The following is a 27,790-nucleotide window of genomic DNA, read 5'->3' as shown; positions in this document are numbered from 1 at the left end:
AAGTATGTAGAGAAGTGAAGCTGAGAAATTTCACAATGATGGGTGACTTAAGGAACTTCGGAGATGAACAGTATCTCCTCAAACTTGTCGCGCCGAGGGCTCTCAAGAAGCCGTTCCCACTCTCTGTCTTAGTGAGATCGTTCAGTGCTCCAAAGTTATTTGTTTGGTTCTCAGGACACTTCCCAAAGTGGATTACATTATTCGTTAGTCAACGTGTCGAATTTCCATGGTCTTTAAGCCCTGTTTAAGTTGTATTTCTCTTGATTAAAAGCTTTTGGTTCAAAGCGATACTTTTTAATTGCCTAATGATATAAGTCAGTTCTTAGGAAAGAACCGCACATTTAGGAGTTCATTTGCAATATAACTGAAAAATTCATTGCATGGCAGTAAAACAATTTACTGTTAATTACAAGGAGAAGAATTTGCTGTAGCATGCTCCCAGATTGCCATGAATCATGCAGCACTCCTAGAGATTTATAACAGATGTGTAAGTGGGATGAATTAGCAGGGTTTAATAACAGAGACACAAATCATGCAGACTTCAAGGAGCTTTAATTGATATACTAGAATGTGACGGGCATGAATCACTCAGCCATTCAACAGCACTGTAACATATGGTCAGCTCAATATGCTGCATCTTAAATCGGTTGGTGAGTCGTTGGTTGGCCCATATGGTGGTAGCAATATATTTTTCACGATTTTTTAAAAAAATCTATTTTAAAAAAAGAAATATGATTATAACAAGTGCTTGTTATTGAATAGTCATCTGAAAGACAGGCTGGGATTTTTGAGGATATGAAAAGGGCAGCTATCTCGCAGAAATTGTAGCTATTGGGCTTATAACCACATCACTGGAAGCGGCAAGCATGGAAGTGACTGCACCAATCCGTGACCCGGCACACTTGAGGCCATGGTGAATTGTAGAAGATAACACAGCTGACAGTAGGGTAATCTGGGAATTTCACTGGCCAAGTGGAGTAGCATGAATAAAATCTGGGGCACTGGTGTCAAGGGAAGCATAGGAATGCCCATATCTACCCGCCAACTGAACGAGAGATCCTTGAACAGAAAGTGTATGTGCCCATGTTTTTTGCCATTTGGTTTTTTGAGGGAAGAAGTCAATATTCACACCTTACACTAACCTGTTCAAGAGGGTAGTTATCAAAGGAACTCTGACAAATCATTGGATCAGAATAGCAGGATTCCCCCTATAATTGATGAAGAATTATAATTTCCAGAGATGGAAACAGGTAGACTGGTAAAGATTTGTAATCTATACTGTAAATACGGTTTTTTATTGGAACTAGAATCTGGCAGCTTTCTGAAAAGCTTTTGTAACATTAGTAAACCTGACAGACTTGAGAAAAGAGTATTGCAGCCTTAGAACTGTAGCTGCCAGAATTTAATGTCAACAATTAAAATTTATTTTGATCCTTACCTAGTGTTTATTACTGTTTGTATACACAACAGACCTTACTAATACAGAGATGCACTATTAGATGGAATTACCATCTGTTCAGAGTGAAATGCTGGCATCTGTCTTCGATTCTAAAACTAAAATGATATTATTTCAAACAAAACAAAATTAACCGCTTTTTATTCACCAACTTCAATTGTGTACGTGTGTTCATGTACATGTGCCCGCATGCGTGAGTATGTGGCTAAAGAAAAGGCTTGTTTGCAAAGTCTCTAATGACCTTTGTCGCCATGTCTGCATTTAGATATATGGCTTTAACATAAGCTATATGGGCCAGCTGTCTTTATTGGTCTTTTTGGTGCCCTCTTTCACACAATAGCATTCAGCAATCATAGGCTTTTAAATACTGTTTTAGCTTTATAATACATTAAATATGTATTATATAGCAATGCATTAAAATAACATAATTAAAGTACACAAAATGTGACTTTGAATCTGTGAGGCTACAGTATGCAAATTATTTTGACAGATGTGTCTTTACCAAATGTGACTAAAAAAATTAAATAGATAAAAATTATAGTCAATTCATTTTAACAAAGTCGCTACAGGTACTACAGTGACACCTTTAGGAAAATATATACCATATCTTTTATGCTGGGTATTTTAAATTTCCCTATACACTAAAGCATATGTTAGAGATTTATGTACAACCTCCTCTTTCTCTTTCTTTTACTCTTTCCCTCTCTCCCTCCTTGCTTCATCGTGTTCCTTCTTGGAACCTCCTCCTTCGTCTATCTTGGTCTTTTTTTTCTGTCTGTCTGTCTTCTGTGTCTCCTTTTCTGTCTCTGTCTGTGTGTCTCTCTCATATCTGAAATATCCTCTTAAAGAAAGTCTCTATCTTTCTTTAAATTAGAGAATTGTGGCAAATCAAGGACATTGGCAGATACAATACTAATGTTAGATCAAAGATGCTACTTTCTGAAAAGCAAAGTCTCTTATTCCATATATCACAAAATAATAAATTGTGTCACGCCAATGTTTAATGCGTGTACACAGTGCATTAACTGTAACTGTAGTACATTTATTTGTGCTGGAGAAGACTTGAAAATGATTAAAAAATCAATACTTCGCTGTCAGAGAAGCAAGTGTTACGATGCATTTAAGTAGTTAATTGCATAAGCCCCATAAAAGCTTCAAGTTTGGGTAGCAGGGATGCCATAATTACAGTCCAAGCAGCTACCATTTATTAATGGTGGACTTTAAGGGAACACTGGTTATTGTCATCACTACTGGCTCTATGTACAGTTCAGAAATAATGGGTCCTCTTCTCTTTCGCTTTTGCAGAGAGAATGCCTGTGCCCCAAAGATTAATGAGAACTGGGGCTATCCTTGGTTGGCAGAAGTATAGGCATAAGTAGGCAATGTTCTTTTGATGGGTAGACTTGTTGTCACAGGGAAATCTATAGAATGCTCTGAAGTTTATAAGTTTTCCTTTTTGGTGGTGCTGACTTGAATACAGTTGCAAGATAGAAAAATCTCCACATCGATGTCGTAACCAACAAACATTTATCTATGTCCTGGGTCAAATCCTGTTTTTAGAATTGCATTTGGTAATTCTTTGGGTTGTGGGCAGATGGCATGCACTACTATGTAGCAGCATTCCACATGTGTAGAGAGGAGCAAGAAAACCTCTTGTATATCTCTATTAAATGCCAACAAATATCTTTCATAACTTCATAACACAGACAACTCCTCTTGATCATTGTAGGGCTCTTTTCATTTGAAGATCTTTATTTTAGCAACAGGAAATTGTCAACACTTAAAATGTTATCATAGCTATGCTGTCTTCAAAGAAGCTTTTGTCTCCTTCAAAATTAAAAAAAGATAAATTTTTTAATTATAAAGCCTCTCTAGCTTTGTGTTTAACACTTCTCTTTATTTAAGTGCTCTGTTCTCCTTAGGCCAGGCAGTTCAGGACTTTACTCCACCCCACTTTAATTTTGACATTGTAAATTTCTTCATTATGATGTGATACTAATTAGATTACAAAGTCATAAACGATGGCTAAAGAGGAATTTATGGCATCCAGAAATTTTTTTAAAAGAATATTTATAAGACAGAGAATAGAAATGGGATTTTTCCCTAGATTAATGTAGAAAGTGAGACACGCTTAATGGTGCTAAGCGCAAAAAATACAAGAGCATTTTTTTTATTTAAAAAGAAAACTATATTAAGGTTTTTTATGATAGTCTTCTTTAAACATGTTGGTTTTTGAAGGCAATTCTCATGTTTTAGACACTATCACAAAATTTAGGATGCTACAAATAACCAACATGTTATGGTAACAGGTGACTTTTATGAGATTCTCAATCTGACCTGGAGAAAGAGGATCGATTTATTACATAAGAATAGAATACATCATTATTAGTAAATTTTACTATATGTTACCTGGAGGCTATCCCAATCATCCTATCTGGTCATTGTGATGCATTACACATGTAGGAAATATTCTGGGACCCAAAGTATTTATTGTGATTTATTTTTATCTGAAGTCAGTTGACTCCCAAGATGTCCCTGTGCCATAGGAGAGGGAGAATCTTAATTACCCCTATTTGATATATGGGAAAAAAACCCTGAGATTTCTTAAGATCATATATATTTGGTGCTAGAAATGGGATCTAAAAACTTAGAGAACACAGATATGACTGTTAGAGCATAGTCTTTAATTTACTGTGTTTTTTTTTCAGTCAGATATTTAAATATTTATATATATCTATTCATATCTCTAAGTCTATCACTTAATGATTCTGCAAAATCAGTTTGCAATTCCCCCCCCCACTTTAGCTGCTACTTACATATTTTTTGAACTGCTTTAGAAATATCTATGATCTTTTCATCATCCTTCTGTTGTGAGCTTTGTCCAATTAAATTGGTCTGTAACTATATGTAACCCTCTCTTCTAGTCTTCAAAAAAACATTGATAATGACTCAGTAGGACACTTACTCTTTAAAACTAACAGGATGGTCGAATCCACTATATGAGTCTGTTTGACAGGCCAACTGGGAGTTTAAAAAAAAAAGCCAAAGAATAAAAAAAAATGTGCTCTGACTAGAGACATCCTCTGACATTGACTCCCTAAGGCTAATATAACTGCTTCAAAGAAGGATTTTCCCCATGAAACTAAAAGGTGATTTCCTACAGGCTAAAGTTAGAACACTTTGCACTAATCTTAGGGGGCTGTCAAAACCAATGGCATATGCCATTACCGATAAGGACCATTTTACCATGTCACCAATTGGAAGGTCATGCCCCCTCTGCTAGAAGGTTAAACCAAAGATGAGAAGCTGCTTGGAGTTAGATTTTTCTGACTTTCCTCCAAATTTATATCCCTAATCACAAAGAGAACATTGATTCAGATATGCAGGAGGTGGTTCAGATTATTAAGGCCACATAGGACTTGTTCAATATCCCCATTTTGCTAGGGACGGGATGATAGAAAGTTGTATTAGAATGTTGAGGACCAAATGAGGCATTGAAGAAAAGTCTGCTGGGAACCACAGAAAACTTGCCATTAGTCATTGAGTGTGTTTCTGCATCCTTCCTCCAACTGTTCAGTTAATGAAGAGTCAGTGTTAGGCCAAAAAAAATCTGCACAATTAAAAACATAAATTTAGCTTAATTGAATACTCTTCATCCTAAAGGTGATACTTCTTGTACCCTAGAAAGATTTCAAAGGGATTGATTATGAAGATGACAACTACCGAGCTCCACCTTTGGTGGTTAAACTTACACTCGATACATGGGAAGGACAAGCCTCTATTATGTATAATCATGCTCCTTAAACTTTTTCCTCTCTTCCTTCTAACCTTTATTATCTATTGCAATCTCAAGAGAAAGGTTGCTGGTATAGACATTGAACAACTGTTTGATGGTGCTAGCACTTTGTAGATGAGTTTTTCTCTATTTTTGACTAGCAGTCTGATGGTAAGGAATCTTTAGTGCAATTGTAGAATTAAAAAGTTCAGTGAACCAGCCACTAATGTGATTTTTGGACAGTGAATGGATGAGGAAATTAATGAATAAACATGGAGGATCAGTTGACATAATGAACATGCTTGGTAAATATCTACTATTAGTGCTATTTCTTGGATTACAACACTAGGCAGAGTGTGGAATTATTTGATTTTTTTATTGATCTGACCTATTTATAACTCATCTTCTCTCTTAAATGTCACTTAAATGAGTTAAAATTTTAAAATGCAATTTCTACAGATACATATTTTACTGAAAAAGTCGACAGGTACTTTTAAAATAAATAAAGAATAACTGTGTCTTAAGCTTTATTAAAAAAAAAAACTGTGAGGGGGCAGCTGGGTAGCTCAGTGGATTGAGAGCCAGGCCTGGAGATGGGAGGTCCTAGGTTCAAATCTGGCCTCAGACACTTCCCAGCTGTGTGACCCTGGGCAAGTCACTTGACCCCCATTGCCTACCCTTACCACTCTTCTGCCTTGGAGCCAATACACAGTATTGACTCCAAGATGGAAGGTAAGGGTTTAAAAAAAAAAAACTGTGGCAGTTATCTTAAGAGCTGATAGTTTCCCCTCCTCTACTTCCATATATTCATGCATACATGAACCCTGGCACCTTATGATTGGGTTATTGCAATAACTTCTTAATAATATATGAGTTTATGCTTTATACACACATATTTTCTCCCTAGCTAAATATTAAATTCCTTGAGGGCAGGGACCATGCCATCATCATTGTCATCATCACCATCATCATTATCCAGCTAGCATTTATATAGTACATTATAATGTTTGCAAAAAACTTCATAAGCATTGTTTTGTTTGTTCTTATCAATATTGGCTTTGAAAATCAACTTGTTAATAATGCATATTTGGCACTGGAGGACCAATATTTTAATTGGAGAGGTTCAACATCACCTTATGAAATTTTGGGGCATAACTCTGTGACATGAGAAAGGAGGTATCCATTGAAAGGAGCATCCATCCCAATCAAGATCAGTTTCTTCATGTCTTCATATCTATATCTATATCTATATATATGCACATATATATATATAATCTATATCTATCTCCTTATCATGTTTGGTGATAATAAACACTTTCTAATATACAGCACCAGTCCATGTGAGAGCTCCTCATGTTGAAGGAATCAACTGTACAATGATGAAGATTAGCTGGCTTCCACCTGGAGAACTGAATGGACCTTCTCCCATCTATCTGCTTGAAAGAAAAGAGACATCTTTGCCAGCACTGGACACCGAGATGATTAAAGGTGTCCGTTTCGTTGGAAATGGATATTATAAATTCCCAAGCTCAACTCTGCCTGTCAATACTGACTTCACAGGTAAGTGTATTGATTATTCACTTAGAAGGAATTGAATAGGTAATTCTAAGTTAGGTGCTATATTTCTGAAAAATTTTTACAATGAATATTTAGTTTGTCAGTTTATCTAAATTAATGGTAATTAAACATACACATTAATGAAGAAATTCTATGATTTATATCATAGCTTCCTTTTTTTTACAACTGGTATGATCTTTTATAAGAGGTTGGGCTGGTAGGGAGTGGGACGGAGAAGGCAAGATAAGCTCAAGATGACCATTATTGGCTGAAGCAGAAAGCCTATCAAAGTAAGCATAAGTGATTAAAAAGACCTTAAGAAAAATATATCAACCCTGCTCTGCCGGAATCTCTCTGAATCACAGTTTATTAAACCCAAGTTATAGTGCCAAAGCAGTAACTATCTCTTACATAGTGCTTTATAATATACAATGTATTGTCCTTAAAACGAATCTGTAAGATTGGTAGGGAAAGTATTATGGTCCATTTCACAAATGAGGGAACTGAGCCTCGGGTTACGTGATCGGAGCTATGATCATGTGGCTAAGTCCCAGATGAAATTAGAATCTAGATGTTTTGATTCCAAGTGCTCTTGGAATCATTGTGTTCCAAGTTTGCGCCTTGTCTTATACTGTCTTTCTTTCTGATCATGGATCACTTTCCCAACCTATATTAATTTATTAAAGCACAAGACTACTTATTCAAACTCCTAAGTATATTTAAATGAGAGGGGCCTGTTTTACACATGCTTTAATAAATGTTTGCTAAATTGAATAGTTGAATCAAAATCCTCAAAATTCTAGTTTTACAAGGAAGTTCAACTAATGAGATAGCCTATTAGAGACAATTCTGATTAGCATTCACAATGTCATAAGCAATAATGTGACACTATTAAAAAAAACCACCAGGATGAAAATAGAACTTCATTACTTGATGAAATGGTTTTGTAAGTTGCTTTCCTGATCAAACATTTGGCACCGTAGCATGTTTCACTGAGGAAGCAGTCTGAGTGTGTGTACAGCTGTGCGTTCCTGATGCAGGTGTGTCAGCCTGAATCTGCTGGCTAGCCACTGGACAGATTTTTGATGGGATCTCCCACTGTTGTTGCACTGAAAGATAGAGTGGTCCATTTACTGTTAATAAATTTAGTTGTCCTCATCATCTCCCTGGCCAGTCTTATACTCAGGTTCAAGTGCTAGGGGCAGATGTATTATCTGGGAAGTTTTCCAAATTAATCTTTAAAAAAGTTAGGCAATAAACATGAGTCTCACTGAGCAGGATCCTTCTGTCTATAACAAAAGCCTCCAGCTGTACTGAAAATGTGCTTGGAGTACACATTATTAAAAGGAGGGAAAGATAGGTAAAAATGTAGTGTTAGCTTGAGTAGTCCTCGAACATTTGCCAAATCTAAGGCAAAGAAAGAAATTCTTCATTTACTCAGCTGTATTATTATTATATTACCAATTGCATTTTCATCAATAGATTAATCACTCCATCCCCAATTCCCATTCTCAATCCACTTTTCAGTTTTTCTTTCACTTGTATAGTATAGAGTAACCTTTGGAAATACAATATTTGATTTGGCAGACAGATTTTATGATAATACTCTAATACTTTAAGTTAAAGCAGAGTGAGCTATGTGAATCCAAGAGGAGGAAATTTCCGCATTTAGTTTCTTTCACTGAGTGCAAATTTGATGTCATCTGCTTAATAGCTATGTGAGCCTGGGCAAGCCACTTAACCTCTGTCTGACTCAGTTTCCTCACCTATAAAATAGGGATACTGAGTTTACTTGCCAGGGTTATTATTATTTTTAAATGAATAAAGCATTTACTAAGCACTTATTCTATGCAAAGTATTGTGCTAGGTACTGAGGATACAAATAGAATAGCTCTTCCCCTCAAGCTCACTTTTTTAAAAGTATTTTATTTTTTTTATCACAGATACATTTATAAACAACTTTTAACATTTGTTTTCTAAAATTTTGAGTTCCAAATTTTTTCTCTCCCTCTCCTTTCCTCTCCCTGAGATGGTAAACACTTTGTTCTAGGTTATAAATGTGTGATCATGGAAAACATATTTCCATATTGGTCATGTTGTCTACCTGGGTTGCTGTGAGGGTAAATGAGATATTTTAAAGGTGTTTAACACAAGGTCTTGCACATAGTAGGAGCTTAATTAGTACTTATTTCCTGTTACTTCTTACATCTCTTCTGCATTCCATTAGGTTTTTAAAAACTTCTGGGGATTATACTTTAAGAAGGCAAAGCAAAACTCTTAACTTTTTCTTTTACAATTCCTTAAGAAAGATTAATGAAGTTATACTATATTCTGTAAAGAGTTCTTTTATCAGATAATACCTGATATATATGTATATATATATATGTATATGTAGATATATACACATATACACAATTAGGTATATATAGGCACAAATACATATGGATTATATGTGCATATATACATGTATATTTCTAATCTAAACCTTGTTGGGTCAGTTATCTTATTGCAGAGGGAACTTCCTTTAATAGTACTGTCAAAACCCATCTATTGTGACTAGTATATATTCTCAGGAAAATCCTTCATAATGGGTATACCCACTATTCCTAAAAATATCAAAGGTGCAGAGGACTGTAAAGGGAACAGTATAGTTACTATTTATATTTAAACTTTCTTTTCCTCACCCTACTTTGGTCATTAGAATTAGTTTTCTAAAATATAAACTCTAATATTAATTGTTATGAAAATTATTAATTAAATTAATTACAATTCTATAATCTTTCAGAGTTGTTTTCATTTATATTATTGTAATTATAATGTAAATTGTTTTACTCTTTCTCTTCATTTCTCACTGACCAAATCTTCCCAGATGTGATAGGATCAATATGTTCCAGGGTTCTCCACCTCCCTTCTACAATACAGATTAGGCTAATTTTGCCAAAAGGGTGACAAAGCTGTCTCCCTCCCACCATGTCCTTAACTGGTCCCTGAACCTCCATTGAGATAACCTTCCTCATCAGCTATTGGCCTAGAGAAGCCCACCAATTTGAAGCTGAATGTCCTTTAGACTTGGCAATTTCCCCAAGACTACATGAATCAACACATCCTGCCCTGCTGCCCAGACACATTTCCTTGAAGAGATGACAAGTGCATGTTTACCTGAGTTATGCTTCTCTATTCTTATTATACTTTCCTTGCTTTGGCCAAGTAAATCTCTTGCTAACTGTTGAATGACCTACTAGTGTTTCATAATACATTGAATTTGAAATGACCCAAGACCCTAGAATTTGGTGTCATCGGTAATTGGGATAAGGTTGGCTTATGTCATGACCGAGTTGGGGGAAGTTATGATTGGCAATGGCTCTATGGCATCTGACCTTTTGGTGGTGTATATGGAGTACTGTCATTGGAACTTCTGCCATGTAAATAGAGGGCATGCTGCTGCTGAAGATGGGGATCTCTAAGGCTACAATTGGGAACCTAATGGTGTTAGACCTGTGATCTCTGACCCAGGGGTTTTAGACATCCTACTGAAAATAGAGCCATAAAATAGGAGAATGATAGCAAAAATGAAGAAGTGATTTATGAACTTTCTTTGTGGTAAGAAAACTCCAGGCTTATCTTGTTATATTCAATGAAGTGTGTTTCCTTCACAAGAGAGCAAAGTGGGCCAGTTTTTATCAACAAGAAAATAGGGAGGTTGCAAGGGAAATTCAAACAGTAACCTGGTAAGTTAGAGGAGCAAAGGTTCCTGATAGTATGTTCCAGTTGAGCCACGCCAGAGACCATTTCTGCAGCAGAGTTCTATAGAAATAGGGAACTCCCTGAAGAGCCAAGATGGCAGAGGGGTAAGAGGTACATCTTAACTTCCCAATGCATCCCCTCTACAAATATCTAGAAAATGCAACAGACAAACTCTTAATCAGGAAATCCAAGAAAAAATCACTATGAGTCATATTTCCAGCCTAGGTTAGCATAGGGAGACAGACAGAAGTGAATAAAAACTAGTGATAGGGTCTGGCCAGGGACATGTGGGCATACAGCATTCTGGCAGACAGAAACTAGAAGAAGACTATGGTGAAGAAGTCCCAGGCTCATACAGAAAGATTCTTGACCTAACCTGAAGGAATAGATACTAACTGGAAGTTCTGTTGTTTACTCTCCAGTTCTAGGTCATAAGTCCAGGGTAGGAGGAGGAGAGGACCTGTTCCTTTTGAAGATGGGATTAACTCTCCCCTGCCCATTTTTAAATTTAATCACCAGAAGCTTATAAACCCCACTTATCCTTAAGTGGGAGAAGTCTTTGACCCCCATGTGCTATAGTGGATCAAGAATCACAATTGACTGACTGCCCACTGGGCATTCCTAAGTAAAGCTTTTGCTGTAATTGGTCCATGTAAAGTGGAAGGAAGGTACAGGAAGTGACAAAAGGAATAGACTTTAAAAGTGGCAAGTAGATCCTGTGACCAGGTCTCTTGCCTTCAAACTTGACCTTGAAGGAGCTACAGCTTGAGACCTTGGATTGCTCTTCAATTTTTCCCTTAGAACTACCGCATGGGTGAGTGAAAAAGACTGACTCCCTTTCCTGGCTTTTCAGAGAGGTATCAGTCTCCAGAGAGGCCCCTCATCTTGGAGGAGGCCTCATGGCTAAAACTCTTTTGTAATTTACCTCTGTGCCCCCTTTGCTGGGGCCTCTGAAGTTCTGCCTGATTTGGACCAGGCTGGAGTAATTATCTTCTCTCTCTGATTTTCTTACTTTCACTCTTTCTCCTTTTGTAAATAAACTACCATAAAAAAGTCATTCTGACTTGAGTAATAATTTCAGTTGGCCACATTACTCATATATTTAATCTAACCCTTTAATATTTTACCTTTACAGCCTATAAGTAGTGATGTTACAAAGTGAGGAGCAGACTCTGGTCCTAAGGTGGGAACTGAGTGAGGAACAAGTTTAGAAGCAAGTATTTTTGTGGATTTGACTTTAATAGTAGGTGGTAATTTCAGTTCAGCTTCTGTTTTTGTTGTTCAATTGTTTCAGTCATGAAGAATAGATGAAACTCTTCATGAGACTCTTCATGACCAAATTAGAGGTTTTCTTGGCAAAGATGCTAGAAGCTGTTTGCTATTTCCTTCTCCAACTCATTTTACACATGAGGAAACTGAGTCAGATAGAGCCAAGTGACTTGCCCAGTGTCACATAGTTAGTAAGTGTCGGAGGTCAGATTTGAATTCAGAAAGACGATTCTTTCTAACTCCAGGCCTGGCACTCTATCTACTGTACCCCCAACTACCCACTTCTAGCCCAGTGGAAAAACCAACGCAGGAATCCTATACCAAATAAGACCATGTAGTTGTATCACTCTAAATCTGTAAAAGTTTCTAGCTGTCTGATATTGGCTGAGAGCAGCAGCAATTTATAGAATTTTGAACCATACAGGCAAGCAACAATATTATGAAAATCCAAACCCAGCTCAGACCAGGAAAGCAGTGATGGAATTTTGCCCTGGATCAGACCACTATGAGATGGTTAAAATCTAGCAGAACTTTTGCCTGATAGATTCCTGAGATTCTGGAAGGGCACAATACTCAGGATCCCAAGAAGGCAATAGAAGACCAAGAGGTTAAAAGCTCAGTCCAGATATTCTCCCCAAAATGTGCAATTTGAGAGTTTTTATGGTGTAATTCATATGTCATGATTTGTTCAGATATTTCCAAGGTGAAGGCTAGCCATTTGTTTCTAATTCTTTGCTACAACAAAAAGTATTATTTTAAATATTTTTTCTATATATGCTCCCTTTCCTGATGTCATATTACTACTTGCATTTGATTTTTGTTCTTATACTTTCATATAATTAATTGAATTTGGAATTTCATGAATTGAAAGTTCTTTTTGATTATGCAGATCACATGCACTTTCATGTATGCCAATCCTTGGTGACTTTGGTTCATATCATTAAGTTTACTGCAGAGCATCTACATCCAAGATAATGGAGCCATTTCTTCCTGTAGCCTCTTCTCTGAATGGCTACTTCCTCCTCGAACCTTTTTTTAAGGAGGAGGCCCAAGAAAGGAGTGTCCTCATTCCTCCCCTGACTGGACTCCTGGCTCTCCTGCCTCTTCTCTGCAAGATTTCTGGGCCAGATATTGTCAACTCTCCCCCAATCTTCTTTTTCCCCAAGCCTCTATTATTCAACTTCCTCTTATGTTTTGACTTTGAACATTAGAATGCAAGCTTTCAGGAGGGCAAACACTGTCTTTCTTTCTGCTTGCATGCTAATGCTTAGCACAGTGTCTAGGAAATAGTACATGTCTAATAAATCCTTTTTTTCCTTGACTGTCCATTCCAGAAATATATACCAATTAACATATATAATTCTTACAAATGCATGTTATAATTTGTTAATAAATGCTATTCATCACCTGGTCTTTTCCTTGTGGGTGATCAGGCAAAACTCCTTTAGATGACCTCATATTTCTTCCAGGAATCTCTATAATGTTCTATGGCTTGATGCTAAAAGGTCAACATCACAAATAAATAGGAAAATCTAAAAGACCTCACCAACCACATCCACCAAGACCAACAACCACATTTTATTTTGGTTCCAGCAAAGATTTTGATTTGATTTTCTAGACTTTGTTTTCTTTAGCTCTATTTCTCATATAAGGGCATCTTTGACCATACTGTTATAGTCCAAATGGGCTAGTTCCACTGTCCTTGGTGGAGAAAGTGTTATTTTACAATTATTTTTACAAATCTTTTCCATTTTTCTTCTGTTTGTTGTCCCCTTTCCTTTTTATTCTTGCTTTGCTTTACAACAAAGCAGACTTTGTTTTATTGGATGTCTTGCCAAACTTTCTTTAAAATGATTTTATTCTCTACTGTTTTTCTCTTCATTATAATCTGATACTGATCATAAACATCCATCATTTTTCTTTATAAGATTTTGCAAATGAATTTATATTCTAATCTAATGTTGCCCTTGGCAGTCATCTCTCTATTTGGCAAGTGTCATGTATTTGCTTACTAAAGTTCCTTCTAGAATCTTTTGTTCTCCTTGTTGTGGCAATTAATTTACATTGGGTTAATGGCTATGTAAAATTATTTAAAATATTGTAGATGTCATTTCTGTTATTCATTTCCCACTTATGATAGTTTATTAATTGTTTAAAGAGTTCAGGATTAAGCATTTTAGTTCAATTATATGGCACATCTTTTCTCATTATTATGCTTTTCTTTAATCATTTTCTTATACTAGTTTATAAAAATAATATACTAGTCTGTAATACACTTACCATATATAGCCCTAATAAATACTTTTAATTGTGTAAGGGATTATAAATGGTGTAGGCTAAGGAAGATATTGTTTAGATGAAAGTTTTTACTTTCTACTTCTCTTTTCTGTGCCCCTTTCCCTACTAAATGTCCCCATTTATCTCTTTTTACATAGCGCATATCTCCTCCCTTTTAAAAACCCAATCTGTGAATGGGTTTTAAAATCATTTTATGCCTTATTATATGGTTGTAGCCAGCCATACTGAGGCATTTAGAAGTATTAGCCATTTGGGGATGGCTAGGCCCTAGGTAAAAACTCAATCTTCCCCCACTGTGTTGGTCTATGCCCCATAAATATTTCTAGGGTGCCATCAGTACATATTGCCCTGCCCTAGTTTAATTATATGAGTGTGATGAGGAGCAATATGGGGAAGGCTGATTGTGAGAATTTCCCAATCAGCCTGATGATCTTGAGTACATGATGAACTTTTGTTTGAGACTTTTTAGGTTTTTTTTTTCTGTATAAAACTTGAACATGTTCCTTTGTATTTTGCTAAAAGAATAAAAGACAGTCGCTGATTATGTCTTAGAGGCTGTCTACCCGAAAATTAATTGGTTATTTTGGAGCTGCTTTTTATATCTATAATGATTTAGATTTCAGGGACTGGATCTGCTCTCAAGACAGTTGATTCACTTGGACTCTTAGGGGGAGAGACTCATTTCAGAATCCACCCCTGTGTTGGCCTATAAAGAAACTGATAGACCATTTTCAGAACCTTTTTTTTTTCCTTTTCCCTGTTTCGAGGACAGACTGCAGCATACCAGAGTTGGATCTGGATTCTTGGGGGATATTTAAAACCAGTATCTACCCTCAGTTCATCTCCTCCCTATTACTAGGAACCTTTAATGGTAGTTCATTGGGCCAAAAGCAAGTAGGAGCTTCCTGTGCTCACCAACAACTTTCTGAGTACAAGTTAGTAACTAGAATCCTGAGAGTGGATTTATTTTGCTTAAGAGATGGTGATAGCTGAGGTATGGAAGAATACTAAATTTTTCTGCAGAATCCATGGCAGAGCAAGATATGTAGCCTGAGGGCAATTAAAGAAAATGATTTTTGAACCCCAGCCTCTTGCCGTCTTGTTTTCTGGTCAGTTTGGTCCTGAACAGCTAACCTTTTAACCAGAAAAGGGAGATTTCTTGGGCACCAATAATCTTGGACATTGCCATGAAAGTAACCCCAACTTATTAAATCTAGGGATCTAGATCTCTCCTCTTGGAAGAGCCTTGCCTCTGTAGTCCCCACAGAAGCAGATAGTGGCACAGTGGGTAGAATGCTGGAACTTTGAGTTAGGAATTCTTCCCTGAGAGGAATTCTAGTGTGCAATTGAGGTGGTTTATCTGTTGTGATGAGAATTTTACAGTTTATATTTTCTGGAGGGTGAAATAAGGATCATCTTCTTTTTGATATGCTTCTCTTTCCTTGAGATGAGGACCTGTGGCCCACATTTCTGGGAACCTATATATGACATATACAAGCTACCATCGGTGACTTTTTGAAGTAAATTATGGACGGGCAATTATAAGATAAGGAAAAACTGATTTTTTAGGATTAACCCCTGAAATTAAACCAGTGTATATGTGCTTGGGAGGGGTGGGCTACAGATTACATATAAATCAATTCATTACCACTAGATCAATTACTATATTTTAACATTTAATTTTCAATTTAAGTGTAGAATAAAAATATTACTCTATGTTAAAGGATCAATGATAGGAGTGGTGGTGGTAGAATTTTTCTGAATCAAGGAGATCTTGGTTTATATTCTTGAAATGACTCACCATAAAGGCCAGCCTAGACTATTTTCTTTATATTAAGTTATGTGTACACATTTAAAATGCATATGGAATAATGGGAATGATATATAGGTGACATATAATAGTTGATATTGAAAATGGTTTATTGTTATCCAGTGTTTTTTCAGACATGTGTGACTCTACATGTGGTTTTCTGGGCAAAAATACTGGAGTGGTTTGCCATTTCCTTTTCCAGCTCATTTTACAGATGAGGAAACTGAGGCAAACAGGGTTAAGCAACTTGTCCAGCGTTGCACAGCTAGAAAGCTTCTGAGGCTGGATTTGAACTCATGAAGATGTCATCCTGGCTCCAGACCCAGCATCGAACCACTACATCACTTTAAAATGGAGAGTGAGGAAAGGAATGGCTTAATAGTAATAAATTTCAAGACTGACTTTTTAAATACTGAAAAAACACCCCAAATCCTTTACCTTCTGTCTTAGAATCAATACCAAGTATTGATTTTAAGGAAGAACAGAGCTAGGGGCAAAGCAATTGTGGCTAAATGACTTGACCAAGGTCCCAACTACTTTGCTGAGGCCACATTTGAACTCAGGACCTCCCATCTCCAAGTCTGGCTCTCTATACACTGAGCAACCTCACTGCCTTGATTGTTTTTTATCTACTTGATGCCAGGTATTTGGATATTTGGCATTATGATCTGGGTCCCTCAATTATTTTTAATATATAACAACCAATTTTAACCTAATTTATACAACTATAACATTACTTTGAATTTACCCTCTGCTTTTAAATGGAAAATAATAGTAATGGGGTACTCTAAAAGTCAGTGCAACTTAAGGTTTTAAACCTTAAATTTTCATTAAGATTTGGGGGCATATTGAGCCAGAAACTTACAAAATGAGACCAACTGATAGGCTGTTTAGGGATCATCTGATACAATTTTCTCCTTTGATAGATAGGAAAACCTGAAGCCTAATTTCAAACATTCAGATAGAATGGAAAATGTTTGATTTGGTGTTTGAAGGTCTTGCTTGAACCCTTGTGACATGTTCTACTTCTGTGATCTCAGGCATGGCATGTCACTCCCTCTCTAGGGTCCTTTCCAGATTTAAAACTCTGTAATCATCTCTTATGTGTGACCGGGCCCCAAATCTTAGGTCTCCTGCTTTCCAGGTGAGGATTTTTGACAGGACATCATTGTACCAGGAGAGTTCAAAAGGTGTATTTAGGTCTTTGCTCGCATCAGATAATGGGATCATGGGGTCAGGGATCCAGAGTTCCAAGGGATGTCAGAGAGTTCCTTTTACAAATGAGAAAATGAGAAAACTCAGGGATGCTAACTAACTTGTTTCAAGGTTGCACAGGCAATAAACATCTGAGACAAGATTTGAACCCATTTGTAGCTGCAAAACTTTTCAGATACACAGTGTTCATTATAAGTCTCTGTTTTGAGAATTGGAAAAGAGAAATGGTATCTGTTCAGAGAAGGAAAGCCTCCTGGGGCTAAGAGAAATTTTGTTTCATTCAACACTTCAATGCATGTAAAGGTTGTTCCCTCTTATGAGGCTGGGTACATTGTTGGTCCTGCAGAGAATGATGGATGCTTTTAAAAAAAAAAGCAAGAATGAAGAATTAATTCAAGTTGAATTTGGACTAAGAGCTCTAGGATCTTCCATATGATACAAATAATCCAAACATATCAAAACAGCAACTGCACTATTTTCTAAAATAATATTCTTTTCTACTCCACCTTTTAAGAGAATTAAGTTCATGATTATTTTGGACTAAGTTTGGAGTTTAGGATCTGAATACAAATATAAAACAACGTTTACAGTTTAAAGGTGAGTTGAAACTGTTAGATTTTATTTTTCTCAGGATCCTTAACTAGTGAAAACCATTCTTTCATTCAACCAATCATTCAGAAGGTCTATAGTAAGTATGAATAGTCTTTGAAATCAAATGACACAAGAAAGGAAGTCTTTTCCAATAGGCTGGGAAACTTGGTCTTACTCCATAATAATCTATAAATTAAATGGATGGAAAAGGAAAAGGAATCTCAGAAACTGGAGGACTAAGTGAGATATGGGGGAAAATCTTTATATTATATTTTCATTTTTAAAAGTATTTGTTATCACATATTAGCAATTATCTTACTTTATTAGAAAATGTCATAGTTGCTTTTAGGGCAAGGGCAAAGGAGTAAAAGAAGAATAATTCCTCTTCATCTTTTCTTTTTTGTCTTTAGAAGGGACCATAAAATTCTATCCCCTTGCCTTAGTTATTAGGAATAACAGAATTTTTAAAAAGAGGTACATGGCATTGATAATATTTTTTATTATATTTGGTCTTTTTTAAATGAACAGACCCCCAAACATTTGTACTTCTATTAACCTCTCAAAAGTGGGAAAAATATTTACTTTAGAGAAGAAAAAGAAACAATAGAAGTATTGTCCTTTTTTAATTACCCTCTCTCTAAGACAGAAACTATGGTGTCTTTCTAAAATTGGTCAGCCTGCTCTTGCACTGAATATGCTATACATTAAATACTTTGATTATTCAGTTTTGTTCTTGGGTTCTTTGTTTAGAATATTTATGCTTTTTTACTTTATAATATATCTACATTATACATTATGCTTTATATTCATTAGATTTATGTATCTTATATGACTCTAGGTTTTTCTAGACTTAAATTTTAAGTTCTAGAGAACAGAACCAATTTCTACATGCAATGACTAGCTCAGAAAAATTGACATAATCAGCAACCTGCTTTTTGATGATGATATGAACTCTAGGTAGTCAACAGAAATCCTCATTTGTGCTTTAGTCTCTAACCCATAATTCCTCTTCTGAAAAATCCTTCAAGTAATGCTTAAAGTTAACTTTAGGGGAATATTCCTAACCTGTTTAAACACATCTCTCTATATACATATAATTCTTTATCTTTATTTCTGTCATATATCTGTAAATAATAATTAACATTTATATAGTACTTTAAGTTTTAAAATTTTAATTTGTATTTTTGTTCAATTTTAAGTTCTGAGCTGTTTCTCTCCCTCTCTCTCTCCCCCTCCCTCCTTTCCTCCCTTTCACCAGAGAAGGCTGCCATTTGGTAAAGATAAATACATATGTGTATGGAAAACTATACTATGTATATGTATTTATATAAAACTACAACATGCACACTACTATCTACCAGTTTGTTTTTTTCTCCACAGTTAGACATTCACAGTTATTCTTCAAACAATATTGCTTTTGCTATAGAAAGTGTTCTCTTGGTTCTACTTAGTTTATTCTTCATTATTTTATGTAAATTTCCCCATGTTTTTCTAAAATCAACCAGCTTATTGTTTCTTGCAACACAATAGTATTCCATTACAGTCATATGTAGTGTTTTACATATATTAAGTCATTTGATCTTCACAACATCCCTGTGGGGTATATATCCTTATTATCCCCATTTTACAGATGAGAAAACAGGCTGAGAGAGATTAAGTGACTTACCTAGAGTCACATAGCTAATAAGTATATGAAATAGGATTTGAATTCAATTCTTCTTGACTCCAAACCCTAGAATCCCATCTGTTCAGTTTGGGGAGCTGGACTAGATGACCTCTTAAAGTCCTTTCCAATTCTGATACTATAAGCATATGTAGTGAGAGCAAGAGATGGGCAGCCTACAGGCGCCACTGGAACCTTGACATACAATTTCAAGACTCTCACCATGTTAGTGGCACCTCTCTGAAGGAGCATAACAGGATGAAGATAACATAACTTTAGAAGGGGTGCTATATTGATGGTATCTTAGAACTGAAATAAATCCAAATATGTCTTTAGATTGTACTTTAGGAATTTTTTTATGCTTGGCTTCACAAAAGAATGATTTGCACTGATGGCTCTTACTCTCCTTTCCTCCCTTGTTCCTCTTCCTTCCTTCATTCCTTCGTTCCTTCGTTCCTTCGTTCCTTCGTTCCTTCATTTCTTTCTTTCTTTCTTTCTTTCTTTCTTTCTTTCTTTCTTTCTTTCTTTCTTTCTTTCTTTCTTTCTTTCTTTCTTTCTTTCTTTCTTTCTTTCTTCCTCCATTTCTCCCCTTTTCCTTCTTTCTTTCCTTCCTTTCTTCCTCTTCCCTCTTTCCTTCCTCTTCCTTCCTTTTCCTTCCTTCCTTCCCCCCACCTGTCTTCCTCTCTGTCTTTCTGACTTTTCTTCTGTCTTAGAATTGATATTGAATATTGGTTCCAAGGCAGAAGAGTGCAAAGGACTAGACAAATTGTGTTAAGTGACTTGTCGAGAGTTATACAGCCTGGAAGCTTCTGAGGCCATATTTGAACCCAGGTCCTTCTGTTTCTCGGGCTGGCTCTCCATCTACTGAGATACCTAGATACCCTTCTGTTTCCTTTTACTCAAAGTACCATAATTGTTTGCTTGTGCCTTAGTAGGAAGGTTCAGTAAATTGGTAGGCTGTTGTGTGCATAAGCCATTCATTCACTTTCTGCCCAATAGCTCTTCTCAGAGCCACTCTGGAATCTAGTCCTAGTTTTTTTAAAACAAATTTTGGTTTTCATCTTGAACAAGACATTTTTATTCCCTCCTTCCTAATCCCAAGGAGCCAGAAAATAAGGAAAGAGTTGCTGGAATAAAAGAAATAGGAGTGAAACCAGCACAACAAAGCGAATAGTATTTCTTGATGAACAACAACAACAAAAATTCTTGAAACATTTTCAAACTTGCTCAACAGGGACTCAGGCAGCTGGTAAGCTGGGCTGACATTGACCTTGCCAGTATTTCTGAGATAATATTTCCAGTAGGATGAACTGTTTTTGTTAGGCACTAAAATTCTTTATATCAGCTTTCTAGCATCTGTTTTTCCATTTCTTTTTTAATCATAAAAAGATTTATATTGTTGCCAGTACCAAAAAAAATGATGAAAGAAAAGAAAGAAATCTACACTTTACCTGACTGCTCTATGAAATTTCATATTTACCTCTTCCAGTTCTAGTGGCCCTTTAGTTTTAGTCTTTCTCATTGATATCCATTTTGGAATATTTTCCAAAGATCATATTAGAAAAAATTGTCTTAAACTCTTTAGTATAATTTTGCATAAATGGGTAAAAATTAATTTTAATTTCTTTTGAAAATAGACTTTCTGAACCGGTAATAAAAATAATAATACCAATAATAGCTAGAATTTATGTGCACTTTAAGATTTGCTTATAAAGCACTTTCCCTATACCTCATTTGATCCTTAAAACAACCCTTGAAGGCGCTACTTTAATTATTCTCAATAAACAGATGAGGAAACTGAGACCAAGAGTAAGTTATTCAGAGTTGTAGAGGTAGTAAGTGTAAAGGCAGTATATAAAACCAGTTCTTGCTGCCTCAGAGTTCCACAGTCTAGATATTGTACTATATTGATGCCTAAATAAGAGAATTTATGATGTTGGAAGTTATAAAATTCAGATAAGTCCCATTAAATTATTTGTGATTTTAATATGTCTTAATGTAAACTTTAAAAAATTTGTAACAAATAGAATGATAAATAATTAAAATAACTGAAATTTATATAGGACTCTATGTTGCATTTTTACTGGCTTTATTTGATTTTTACAACAACCCAGTAGAGTAGGTGTTATTTCTATTTTAATAGGTGAAGAAAATGAAACTGAGAAAGATTTCATGATTTTATCACAGTTAGTAGAAATAGAATTGGAACTCAGGTTTTCCTGGTTCTGAGACAAGAAATAAAAAAATTCCATGAAGTAAAATCATAGACCTAGAAAGAACCTCAAAGTCAACTAATCTAATTGTCTCATTTCATAAAGGTGGAAATTGACCAAGGATGTCAGAGTGACTTGCATCTAGATCATGTAAGTAGCAGAGGCAGAACTGGAACCCGAGTACTACTACTGGAACCTGAGACCTGGAAGTTACTTTATAGTTAGAATTGTCAATTTTGTATTGGTATTGCCAGTGCCTATCACAGACTAGATGCTTAATCAATGCTTATTGATTGATTATTAGAGCTCTATCAAGGAAGACTAGAGACTATGGCAGTCTCTTGTCCAGGGGAGTGTAAGAAGTGAATGGTTTTTTAAATACAGGTAGAACATTTAAAGATAAATAGTTCCATTTCCATTGAAAAATAATTAAAGATATGTTACTTAAACGGAAGTATTCCCTGAATGCAAAAATGTTTTTATACATAGGGAAAGGGTGCTAAATGTCTTTGGAAGTATTAAAATAAGGACAAGATTATTAGTCTATTTATTTTTTTCTAATTTAAATATATGATTTGACTTCATGGAGTTGTGTGTCAGTATCTGTAGTTGGAGTGCCCATTATGCTGAAGATGAAAAAATTCTGTTCCATATTACCACAAGTGATTCTCAGTAGTTACTAAAGTGTCACCCATGTCTTAAGTACCAGTTTCTTGGGCCTATTGCCATTGCATTTTAATGATGATGAATATTTCAATATAGTTTTATCAGCATAGCATTATGGCTTATTGCAGTAGGTTTAAGATGACAGTAATAATAAACATACACAATACAATAAAAGCACTTTTAATCTTGAAAGTGCTTTATAAACAGTCCTGATAAGTGTTATAGATGTATTAACTGCCTGCAAAAGGATTGGATCCTTTTTCAAGGTCAAAGAAGGGATTGAACATTGTTTCAACTTTGGTTCACAGTTCCAGGTTTGGATCTCTGAAATATGGTTCTTGCTAAAACAAAATTTGATATAAATACTCAATCGATTTATTGTAACCCTCTTCTACTTTTTTTTTAAACCTACATATCTCACCTTTCATTTAAAAAAACACTAAGGTATTTTTAAAGTGTTAAATTAGTTATAAAGTAGTTAAGTGAGGAGGTGGATAAAGCATAGGAATTGGCGAGAGTAAGACTTGAGTGTGAATTCTGTCTCAAATACTTACTAGCTATATGACCCTGGGCAAGGCACTTAATTTCTTTGTGTCTCAATTTCCTCCTCTGTAGAGTGGGACACTTTTCTCCCAGAGTTTTTCTGAGGATTAAATGAGATAACATATGTAAAACACTTTTCAAACTTTAAAGTTCTATATAAGCACAAGGTATATGAAAAACTTGCACAGAGAAAACTATTAAAGGGTAAACAAATGTAAAATGGAACATATTTTTCATAATCTCTATGATAATCTTAGGCATTTAGGTTGCATATTAGATAGATTGTCAAATCTAGAGTTAGGAAGACTCATCTTGCTGAGTTCAAATCTGGTCTTAGACACTATCTATTTGTTCATGGACAATTCACTTAAGTCTATTTGCCTCAGTTTTCTCATCTATAAAATGAATTAGTGATGGAAATGGCAAACATTAGAAGAGTTTGGTAAGAAAATCTCAAATAGGACCATGAAGAGTCAAACACAACTTATAATGATTGAAAAATAACATCTACAATTATCTATTACTCTCACCATTGACAAAGGAACCATAAGACATAAAGTACTAAAAATAGTATTTAAGAAGGAGGAAAGAACAACGGATTTGAAAAGGCACACACTAAAGCAATCCTATTGGAGATATTAATAGAAATTACAGGCCCGTGGCAATGCCAATATGAAAAGAAAAAAGTCAAAGACAATATTAATATCCAAAAAAGGAAGTTAAGAAAATATTAATAATACCCTATGCCTAATTTCTCATCTTTGTTAATCCTTTATGAGAATGATCTTCATACATACATAGGGTATATTTTAAAAATTAAAATAAAAGAAAGCAACAAAAAGGCTTTTATGAAGGATTCTCTGCAACAGACCATATCTTTACAATTACATAGTTAATTAAAAGGTGTATCAAATACAAGATTCCACTATGTTGGTTTTTTTGATGATTAAAAAAAGGGAAAAAAAAGATTCTGAGGACAAAACATGACCTTAAATACTTTCCTCCCATAAGAAGTCATTAGTGCATATATTAAGATCATATAAGACCCTCTGATAAATGCAGTCACAGGGATAACTGTGCTCAGTGACCCTTGGATTATTAATGTCAAATGAGGCATAAAGGAGAAAGATGTAATGCTTTCGAAAGTTCTTTTCCACTCTCATAAAGGTTATCTTCACCACCTATAGGGTATGTCCATTCTGTTTGGACCTGGTGGAAGGGTTCTTTCTCTTTGTGCATTGGGTTATATTGTTTGTCACAATCTCTAGAACATTCTGAGTCTCCTCAATGATTACCTCAAGGAGATCAACCTTACAATCCATACAGGGAAAACCAAATGGATGGAAAATATCTATCATCTAAACTAGTTGGTTGGCAAGTCCATCAAATTTGTATATGATTACATTTTTCTGAGAAAAACAATAGGATAATGAGTTGGGCCTAGGATTAGATAAGTAGAAGAAAATGGGTTGGATTACATTTGGAAAAAGATTCAACATTTTTTATAATCTAATTGTTCAATGCTTTCACTAATCCTCTCTTCACTTATACCACCATCCCCTAATTTCAGACTTTAATCACCTCTTGCCAGGACCATCAGTTGAATTGTTTTTCCTTTCCTTTCTTTTTTATTTCTTTTTCTTTATTTCCTTTTTATTTTTAGAAAAATATTTTCCATGATTATATGATTCATGTTCTTATTCTCTCCCTCCCTTCACCCCCTACCCCGCCAACCCTTGTAGCTGATGCACATTTCCATTGGTTTCTTCATGTGTCATAGATCAAGACCCATTTCCATATTATTGATGATTGTACTAGGGTGGTTGTTTTAGTATTTACTTCCCAAATCATGTCCTTATCAACCTATGTGTTCAAGCAGTTGTTTTTCTTCTGTGTTTCCACTCCTCTGAATGTGGATAGCATTCTTTTCCATAAATCCCTGCTAGTACAGAAGTCCATTACATTCGATTTTACCACAGTGTAGCAGTCTCTGTGTACAATGTTCTTCTGGGTCTGCTCCTTTCACTCTACATCAATTCCTAGAGGTCTTTCCAATTCACATGGAATTCCTCCAGTTTATTATTCCTTTGAGCACAATACTATTTCATCACCAGCATATACCACAATTTGTTCATCCATTCCCCAATTGAAAAGCATACCCTCATTTTCCAGTTTTTTGCCACCACAAAGAGTGCAGCTATAAATATTTTTGTATGTGTTTTTTTTCCCTATGATCTCTTTGGAGTACAAACCCAGCTGGATCAAAGGGCAGGCAATCTTTTAGAGATCTTTGGGCATAGTTCCAAATGTTTTTCCTTTCTTAAGGTTATCTGGTTGCCAATCTATTCTCCACACATCTGCCAAAGTATTATTCTTAAAGCATTGGTCTGATCATGTTACTGACAGTGTGTGTGGTGGTTCAATAGAGTGCTCAATAGAGAGCTGAGCCTGAAATCAGGACGATCAAAGATCAAATCTAACCTTAGATGCTTACTCACTATGTGACCACGGTCAAGTCACAATCTGTTTTCTTCAGTTTTCACAACTATAAAATGGAGAAAATTGTTGTTCTTACCTTACAAGGTGGTTGTAAGGTTTAAATAAGATCATATTGGTAAAGTACTTAACACTGTCCCTGGCACAGGGCTGTTTGCTTGTTGTCCTTCATACTTGAAGAGAAGCAGAATAATATCAGTGTGTCCAACTATGGCTGATCAGAAAATATGACATCAGAAGGCTCTACCATAGGTAAAGCACACATAGCTTATATGAAAATGTGGGCTAGAAATATCTCTTAATTTGTACATCTCATATTTGTTTGAGATAGTGCAATTCTGCTTTGCTCCTAGATTACTGGACCTTCTTAGATGTTGCCATTGTCTTGTTGGACAGTCCTGTGCCAGTGTCTCTTATGTCTCACAATCAGTATCAAAATTCCTCAGAGAGGCCTTGAGTTTCCTTGTATTCTTCTGACCCCCTATGTGAGTGCTTGCCTGGTCTGAGTTCTCCTTAAAGTAGTCCTTTAGGAAAAGGCACTTTTAGCATTTGAATAGCATGATTAGTCCATTGAAGTTGAAGTCTCTGCAGTAAAATTTGAATGCTTAGCAGTTCTGCTCCAAGAGGGACCTTAATGTCTGCTATTTTATCTTGCCAGGTGATCATCAGAATCTTCTTAAGACAATTCAGATGGAAGCAATTCAATATCCTGGCCTGACCCTGGTAGACTGTCCAGGTTTCACAGTCATACAACAATGAGGCCAGAGCAATGACTCTTTAGAATTTTAGTTTGGTAGGCAACCCAATATTCTTCTTTCCCACACTTTGCTTCAAAGCCTCCCAAACTCTGAGCTAGCTTTGGTAATGCATGTGTCAATCTCAACATCTATGTATCCATCCCTAAAAAGTATACAGCCTAGGTAGGTGAACTTCTCTACAGCATTAAAGATTTCTCAATTTGTTGTAACCAATGGTTCCAAATATAGAGAGTGTGGTGGAGAATCTCTGTTTTGTTCATGTTTTCAGACCAAAATTAGCACAAATGGCAGAGAATTGATCCATACTCTGTTACATCTCAGTCTCAGAAATTACACTGCGTGCCCAATAATCTTCTAACAGAAAGTCATGCACCAGCTCTTCCCCGGTGCTATTCTTGGCTTGTACTCTTTCAAGGTAAATAATTTACAATCAGTAAGGTAGTCAACTTTGATGCTGTTTTTATAATTATTGAAGGTGTCCAGCAACATCACTGAAAATATCATGCTAAAAAAATATGGAGGCAGACACACAGCTCTACTTCACTCCACTGGTGACTAGGAAAGTGCGAGAACTTCTTCCCTCATCCAGAACCCATAGAAACATGCCATCATGGGGCTGGATTACAGTACTGATGAACTCCAGGCAACCAAATTTTGCCATGATCTTCTACAAGCCCTGGTGACTGACAGCTAACAGAGGCCTTGGTCAGGTTAATGAACATTGTACTATTCTGCTCCTGGTATTTCTTCAGGAGTTGTTGGGCAGCAAATACTATATTTTCCATTCTTTGGTTCTTTCTGAAGCCATGCTGACTTTAGGGTAGATGATAAACTTTAAGGTGAAGGATCAACCTATTAAGGAAGACGGCCAAGAATCTTTCCAGTAACAACTAAGAGAGAGAACCTTTCCCCTGAGATGATCAAAGGAAATCTATTTTCTTTTCTTTATAGAGTTGAACAATGCAGGTATCCTTAATCTTCTGGTGTATAGCCTCTTCTTGCCATATAAATCAGAAGATTTCAGTCAGCTTTATATGAGCAATGGATCCCCTGTCTTGTAAATCTCTGTTATAATGGAATTAGCACCAAGTGCTTTGCACTAGAGAGGAGTCTAATGACAATCAAACCCTCTTCTTCAGTTGAAAGTTTGACTAAAGAGGGATTGACTACAACCTGAGATATACAGTCCTAGGCTTCAGCAGTAATTGATAATGATCTGTCGAGAAGTCTATAGAAGAGTTCAGCCTATCTCTCCAAGATCATATCTTTATCATTGTGGCTCCATTTGTACTGAGTAGTTGAGATTCACCATAGACCTTTGGCCTATAAGTAGTATTCATGGCATCATTAAAGCATTGAATTTTTATTAACACTATAAAACAGAATTTCATCTGCCCTTCTTACTGAGTCAAGAATCCTATATCTCATTAAACTTTGTTTGCATTTACTTTTTTTTTAAACCCTTAACTTCTGTGTATTGGCTCCTAGGTGGAAGAGTGGTAAGGGTGGGCAATGGGGGTCAAGTGACTTGCCTAGGGTCACATAGCTGGGAAGTGTCTGAGGCCGGATTTGAACCTAGGACCTCCTGTCTCTAGGCCTGACTCTCAATCCACTGAGCTACCCAGCTGCCCCCTATTTGCATTTACTTTTTTTAATTTTTTTTAATTAAACATTTATTAATATTCATTTTTAACATGGTTACATGATTCATGCTCCTACTTTCCCCTTTGCCCCCC

At 35.8% G+C, this 27,790-nt stretch overlaps 1 protein-coding gene across 1 annotated transcript in view; it reads left to right on the top strand.

Annotated features, from left to right (window-relative positions):
• Positions 1-27,790, top strand: part of USH2A (usherin) — a 1,059,501-nt gene that overhangs the window by 239,194 nt on the left and 792,517 nt on the right. Inside the window, exon 20 of the mRNA XM_044674959.1 lies at positions 6,561-6,791. Coding sequence (XP_044530894.1) covers positions 6,561-6,791 — 231 coding nt within the window. The remainder of the gene's footprint in view (positions 1-6,560; positions 6,792-27,790) is intronic.

This window comes from Gracilinanus agilis, chromosome 4 (genome assembly GCF_016433145.1).
Source record: "Gracilinanus agilis isolate LMUSP501 chromosome 4, AgileGrace, whole genome shotgun sequence".
Classification (NCBI taxonomy): Eukaryota; Metazoa; Chordata; class Mammalia; order Didelphimorphia; family Didelphidae; genus Gracilinanus; species Gracilinanus agilis.
This window is presented reverse-complemented; position numbering and strand designations above follow the sequence as displayed.